Raw genomic sequence first — 7,143 nt, 5'->3', positions numbered from 1 at the left:
TAGACTGCAGGGCAGTCAATGCAGCCCTTACAAAATCTTGCCAATATTTAACACAATTTAATTCCAGTTGGCATTAATATAATCAATGTTGCAGTAATAATGATAAGGCATTTGAAAAAGAAGCATTATCATCGAGATACGTTGAAATGTTCTGGAGGGTAAACTTGACCATCTGCCTCCAGAAAAAAAAAACAGGTGGTGGTTCAGGAAGGGAGTAGTCCTCCACAATCCACATAAATTATTATTATTATTTTTATGGAACGCTGCTTTTCACCATCCAATCAATTAACCTATGAACACAATCAATAGCCTGTTTGTATATTCTCTGTCGATCTGCAATACTCCAGATTGTGAAAGTAAAATGGGCTGCGAATACTTTTCATGTTGAATTTAACAACCTGAGAGGACAATGGTATGCTGAACAAAAGTCTCCAATCAGTACTTTTATCGTTTAGAAAGTCTATTTGGGGAAAAGATCTGCACAATTAGATTCCTGTGGCTGTTTTTGTGCACACATATTAAAAGCACGTCTGAGGCATTTTGATAAATTGAAAGCATTAAGTAGTTTTCAGCCCTCAAGAGATTTTCATTACGATCAAGAGAAACATCCTGAGGTTACGCACAGAGAAACGCACAAACTCAGTCGTGGCTCAGTGCAGGAGACCCTCGCAGACATCTTAACGCTAACGGGTTGAAATGATGAATGTTTCTTCTGAACGCTGTGGGGAGAATCTTCCCTTATAGAGAGACAATCTGTGATGTTGTTTGTAGAAAAGAGCAGATTGTGATTTTGATGAAGTGAATCTGTCAGATCCACTGAGAGTGTGTGAAAGTTGGTTATCTCTCTGTGTCATGGTCACACACACACAAACACATGCTTGTCTTTGACTTCTCTACTCACAAGGGAAATGTGGACATCTTTGAAAGTACACCAGAAACACTGGTCTTTACTTGGATATGTGGTGATCTCTTTACGTTATTTTAGGACTTTTTGTTTGAAAATCTTCAAACATTCTGGTTAGGGTTTTTTCTAAAGCCCCAACACTAAGTATTAATCTTTTGCAATTAATGCAGCCCAAACCGCTTAACAAACAGACTAATTATAATCTTAGGTGTGCTCGCTTTTTTTTTTTTTTTTAAGCTCACTTTTTAAGAAAATTTAAAGTGTGAAAATCTTGAAAGTGTGAAAACGTAGCAAAATAAATAAATTTTCAAATGACAATGGATTAGTGTGGACATGACCTCATATCTCATGTTTGTCTATTTTTGTTGTGATCGGGTCTATGTCCACTTAGTATTGACAACATCCATAACACCCATACATTTAATTATTCCTTTAAATGTTAATAATAATAATAATTATTATTATTATTTTGTTCATGTGGACCACAGAACTGTTTGGTGCATATTATTTTTGTGAGACAAAATAAAAATGTTTTTTTAACTCATAAAAATGCTTTGCCTGTCATTTTACTGACTATGATGGAAATTGCTTTTTTTTTTTTTTTTGGAAATAACAGATTAAATATTTCTCAGCCATGAGCAATAGACTAGAAGTTTGCTTTTACAGAAGATTCCATATTTCTGATTAGCCTCAGATGTAAAAGATTCCATCCAGCTTGTATTTTGTTGGCGACATTATGTAATAGAGTAAAAGAGTGATACAAAGCTTATCAGTGTGAATGTAATTAAATCAGCTATCTCTCAAACAAAATCCCCTCAAAGGCATTTATTAGGATCCCAGCGCACTGTGATACGACGTGATGCTTTAATAAAAACTGAACGCTTTGTCTGGATGAAAGCACAGCCTGTTTTACTCATGACAGTGAAGACACATAGCTGCATTTTTTGGCCATTAAAAAAAAACAACTAAAAAAAAAAACACAGTATGCAAGTGCTTTATTTACACATAAATTTGCAGGGACATGAATTTTTTTTTTATAGTGCTATAGAATGAAGCCCCAAATAAATGTTAATAGTTGTGTTCAAAATATATGACTATTGCTGCAATATATAGAATGTATATTATGCACAATGTGCAGATATTCTGAATGGATTGAATAACAGATGGCTCACCACATCTGCCAAAATGTGCAGTTCACCATAGAGCATACTGTGTGAAATACAGTATCCAACAATGCAATGCGCTCATCTTGACCTTCAATTTCTAGTGTGACGCAGTGGCGGATCTAGGCATGCCAAAAGTAGTATTTCATTGCGAACATAGCTGATTTTCTGGTCTACTGTGAATTGCATGCTTTATGTGTTTGATTTTGCTGTGGTATGATGTAACAAGGAAACAGAAAAGCATATCGTAATGTATCTCAAACTCCATGACAAGCGGCCGCTCATACTGGAAAAACAAAACTAGATGCAGCACCACAAAAAAAGAGCAGAATGCAGGCGTCTTGAGACACGTTTTTAAAAGTTGTGTTTTTTTCTTAACTTGACTGGTGCACCTGCGTGAGATGCTAAAAAGCAGTGAGATGTGGAGCAACGGTCAAAGACGTCTGTCTAGATCATGTTTACATAGAAAAACATTGAAAAAACAATTTGGACAGAAAAACCAAAATGTGTTTAGTTTGAACAGTCCCTAACAAAAAATGTATAATGCAAAATGTTTTAGTCTGTATTTTTCAGAGAGCATTAAGAGCATTTTTCATTAGAGCAATTAAGAAACTCTAAAAGCATTCATAATTGATACTGAAATCATTCCAGTCTCAATTCAGTGTCGATCTGAAGATGAACTCTCTGAGAGATGGTTTGAAGGGTCAGTTTTTCGCCACTGGATTTGCCTCAGAATAAATCAAAATAGTTTTTCGTAAAAACATTTACATTTATTAACATTGCCATGATTTGCATAGACCCAGCAATATGATAAATTACATGGGCTGAATAAGGAAATTGACCTTTGGGTATCTAAATCCCTCTTGAATTCTAATGGTTTCTTGAGCCAGACAACAATATACCACAGCACAAATCAAAGTGGCCAAAACAAACCATGTTTATCCTCACTGTAAGTTAACCTGTGTTTAATGTAGTTGGGGTTGTATTTCCTTTAACCTCAAGTAGTTTTGCTCATGATTTTTTAAGGGATGAGTGCATTTCACACAACCTATCCATGTTGCCTAATTTGGCTAGTTTCTGACGATGAAATCTGATCGGACACACATGACAAAAAACATTCTTAACAGACATCTTTGTCTTGAAAACTTGTTTATTCATTGATTTATTTTGCGTTCCTAATTATGCATAATTATATTGTCATTTGCATTGTATTATTTGCATTCAGCATTGTTTTTCCCAGCTGAACCTATCAGAACCCAGTTTTGGGTTGTGACACAGCAGTTAAGAATCTCTGCTTTAGGCCTTATCAGAAAGTTCCTGATTGTCTTTGTTGTACATTGTTGTACCCATAATGCTTAAAGACAGGATCTTTTTCCTGGTGGCTCCATCAAAGAGTCAATAGAGTCCAGAGGTCTTTTCTCCACTGTCTGTGAAGCTTCTTCTCTTGTTCTCTCATTCTCGTTGTCAGGGGGCTGGTAACCAGGTTCCAGGGGGTCCAGAGGGTCTTTAGAGAGCAGGATGCTGATTGAGGGAAGTGTTCGGTGGACGGTCATCTCCGAGTCGTCTCCTTCCTGACTCTCCCAGACCTCTCTTAAGCCCTTGTACTGCAGTTTAGTCATCTGGTGAAGACCACCTATCTTTCTTTTCATGATCTCGGCACATGTGATGGTTTTAGTGACAGCCCGGCCTGAGCCGCTGAACACGACCTGTCTCAATCCGGTCTGACCGCTGGTCCCGGTGTCATCCTGCATCCGTGCCATGGCGAAACCCATGAGGTTACGAATTTTACTTCCCTCCTTCACCCTCATTTCCAGCACGCCCGCTGGCAACCCGGGAAATGGACACAAGATGTCCTCCTCGGTCCGACATACTTTCTTAAAGCCTGTGTGACCCTGCTTGAGGCCACTGCTTGACAGTTGCAGAGGCGGTAAGGTGGAGACACATTGGGCGTTTCTAGCCTGTCCCTGAACGGACAGGCATGCGTCCCGATGGGTGCTAAGCTCCATTGGAGACTGTTTGAACACTTTGAGTCTCGGGAGTGATTTCTGGAAGAGCCCACAGCAAACAGGTAATCATTCCTTCATATTAAATGCTCAAATGACACACTATTCCGCCGTTTTATCCGTGATTAGCACCCTACTGGTGAATCACTTCCATGAAAGGACAAACCAGAGAAGAGAGTCCAGAACCATGACTGCAGAAGTCTTATGACATGATATATTTAAAACAAAACTCATGTTGTAAAGTTTTATATATTTTGAAAAGCTGCAAGCCTTTACCCACGTGTCCTTTGAAACGCAACGTCCAACATCACTTGTCTGGTCTTTAAAAGAGCTGTTAAATTTGACAACATCCAGGCTTGTAAGTTTCAGAAATGAAAAGGCAAATCCTCAGAGTGCGTAAGGTTTCAGACAGCACATTTACTTCTTTGGGATGATCCAGGATAAATACATTTCTCCTTGTCTCTCTTTCAGTCCTCTTTACTCACCTGCATGCTCTTTCACTTTGCGGATGTGAGCGCTGGACTGCATCACTGTCTTTCTCTTTTTCTCCTCTTCTTCCACGTGCTGGCTGGGTTAAATGAGGCTGGAATTGCTCTGTATCTCTCCCGGCACCCGTGCTGCCTCATAAATGCGAGGGAGAGAGGGAGTGCCAGCCCTCTTAAAGTCACAGCAACCCCAGATTAACAATCTCATTTAATAAGCACACAGATCTGATGTGGGTGATTCTTCAATTGGGTAATGTCTGTGTCATCTAAGACAATGATGTTTCCTCATTTTTAAGTGTTGAAAGGTTACATTTGCCAGAATTTCTCAATTTTGAGCTTTTTCCTTAGCCCAAACTTTTAAAATAAATAAAATTATATTTTGAATGAGTTTGTTATTTATTCATTTATTAATATATATTTTTAGAACAATGAATCACTGTCTCAAAAAGTAAGTTAGGACATAAAGTTCACACTAAGGGCTTAGCAACTTCTAGTTAGTTTGTAACAAAGTCAGTGCTTAATTTGGTTGCACCACCTGTTCGTAATGCAAGACTTAACTAGTAGGTCATAAGCTCTCCGTAAAGCAATGCGTAGTCGCATAATATGAAGTTTACCTGTATTGATCCAATAAACAGCCTTCAAGTATTAAAAAGCCATGCATTTCAGTTCAACCTTGCTACGGCTGATGTTCAAACCTTGTTTGCTCACGTCAGCTGCAATAAATTGTATCCCCATTGAAATATGATAAATATCACGTACCAAAACTAGATTTAATTAATGGTATTTCATTTAACACCCCCTCTCCCTTTTACTTTAGTACAATGAGTGTTATTACAAATCGTAATTTTTTTTATAAAAAATAAATACAAATATTACACATGTATGTTCGGGTCATTTTTGACCCGCGAACATCATAAGTGTAACTCGCAAATGAACAGTACACAAGGGTTAAATCCATATCTTCAGAAGCAATATGATAGGTGTGGGTGAGAAACAGATCAATATTTAAGCCATTTTATATGATAAATTCTCCTCCCTTTCCTCCTCTCCTCCCGCGCTTTCATATCAACAAGACTTGACTACTGCAACTCTGTTTTTTATTTGTCTGAATAAGTCTGCTCGAAGGTCTCACATAACACCAGTCTTACTAGATCTCCATTGGCTCCCTGTAAAATTCAGGATTGATTTTAAGATTTTAGTGCTGACTTTCAGAGCCTTAAATGGTCAGGCCCCACATTACATCCTGGACCTTTTGAAGCTGTATTCCTCTGACCGCACTCTCCGGTCCTCTGGCCAGAACTTGCTTGTAGTCCCTAAGACTCGTTATAAGACCCGAGGGGACATGTCATTTCAGTCTGTAGCTCCCAGACTGTGGAACGCCCTGCCCCTGTCCATGCGTCTGGCAGACACTGTTGCCTCTTTTAAAAAGGCTCTGAAAACATGTTTATTTAAGAAGGCTTTTGGTTGATGGGTTTTCACTATTGTCACTTTAATCTTACATATGTATATACATTTTATACTGTTTGTTTTTACTTATCCTCCTGTACAGCACTTTGTGATTTTATCTGTGAAAAGTGCTTTATAAATAAACTTTACATACTTACTTACTTACTTACTCCCTGCCCAGTCGATCTCCATTTTCTACTTTCACTTTTGCATTCTCCTTCTGTTTTTGGAGATTCATATTTTTCATGCATATCACCCCCTACTGGGCAGGTAGAAGACTTTATAATGAATAATGACCTGTTTGATCCTATTGATCTGTTTCTTACACACACCTATTATTTTGTGTCTGAACACATGGATTAAACCACTGGAGTCATATGGATACATTTTTTATTATTTTTAATTTTAGTATCAACTTCTTCAAATGTGAAAAATGTCAAATCAGTTGAAGGTTGATCAAGGCCATGATCTGATTTATATTCTAGAACATGCACAAATGTTTTTTAACATCGTATGAAGGAGTTTCACTTTTCAAGATTTCAAGTTGTCAAAGTGCCCCCTTATTAAATAATCACCAATACAGAACTCTACAGAGGATTCTGTTCCTTTAAAAACAAGCCAACAGCTCTGAAGCAACTTTGTCTTTCCGTTTAGAGGACGTTCCGGTGCGAGAGCTCGAAAAACGCTGACAATTAAAGCACAGCTCTGGAACACAGAGCTGCTTGCGTGCAGAAATACACATTTTCATCAGGAGAATAAATGTGTGAATGAAATGAGCTGGAATTTAATTGAAAACATCATTCACAGAGCTGCTCACAGTCCGGCTGTTAAACTGTGCTGCACTCGGCCTCTGCCCCGCTACATGCATTTGGCCATTTTCATTTGCATAATGTGATGTTAATGGTCTTTATATAGGAGGAATCTTGGGAAAGGTTTCTTGAGCAGGGAATAAAGTGCATGATAGATTTTAATCACCTGCACACATGAGAGTTATTTGGCAACATCCTTCCTTTTCATCCCTGATTTATTTTAAACCATTTGTAAAATCATAATTAACCTATGATCTTTCATGAGTTTTTTATTATTATTATGATTATTCCGGTGTAAAGCACATTTAATTACCACTCTCTTTTAAGTGTTTT

The 7,143-nt window shown here is 37.9% G+C and overlaps 1 protein-coding gene across 1 annotated transcript; it reads right to left on the bottom strand.

The window, feature by feature from the left end:
* Positions 1–3,411: 3,411 nt before the first annotated feature.
* On the bottom strand, positions 3,412–4,561 carry LOC127623059 (ribonuclease P protein subunit p25-like protein). Its single transcript, XM_052097258.1, has 2 exons — positions 4,556–4,561; positions 3,412–4,112 (listed from the first exon to the last, which is right to left on the bottom strand). The coding sequence occupies exons 1-2, from the start codon at positions 4,559–4,561 to the stop codon at positions 3,423–3,425; spliced, it is 696 nt and encodes a 231-aa protein (XP_051953218.1). The 3' UTR covers positions 3,412–3,422.
* Positions 4,562–7,143: the final 2,582 nt, after the last annotated feature.

Source organism: Xyrauchen texanus, chromosome 29 (genome assembly GCF_025860055.1).
Source record: "Xyrauchen texanus isolate HMW12.3.18 chromosome 29, RBS_HiC_50CHRs, whole genome shotgun sequence".
Classification (NCBI taxonomy): domain Eukaryota; kingdom Metazoa; phylum Chordata; class Actinopteri; order Cypriniformes; family Catostomidae; genus Xyrauchen; species Xyrauchen texanus.
Note: the sequence above shows the minus strand (reverse complement) of the source record. Positions and strands in the feature narration are given on the sequence as shown.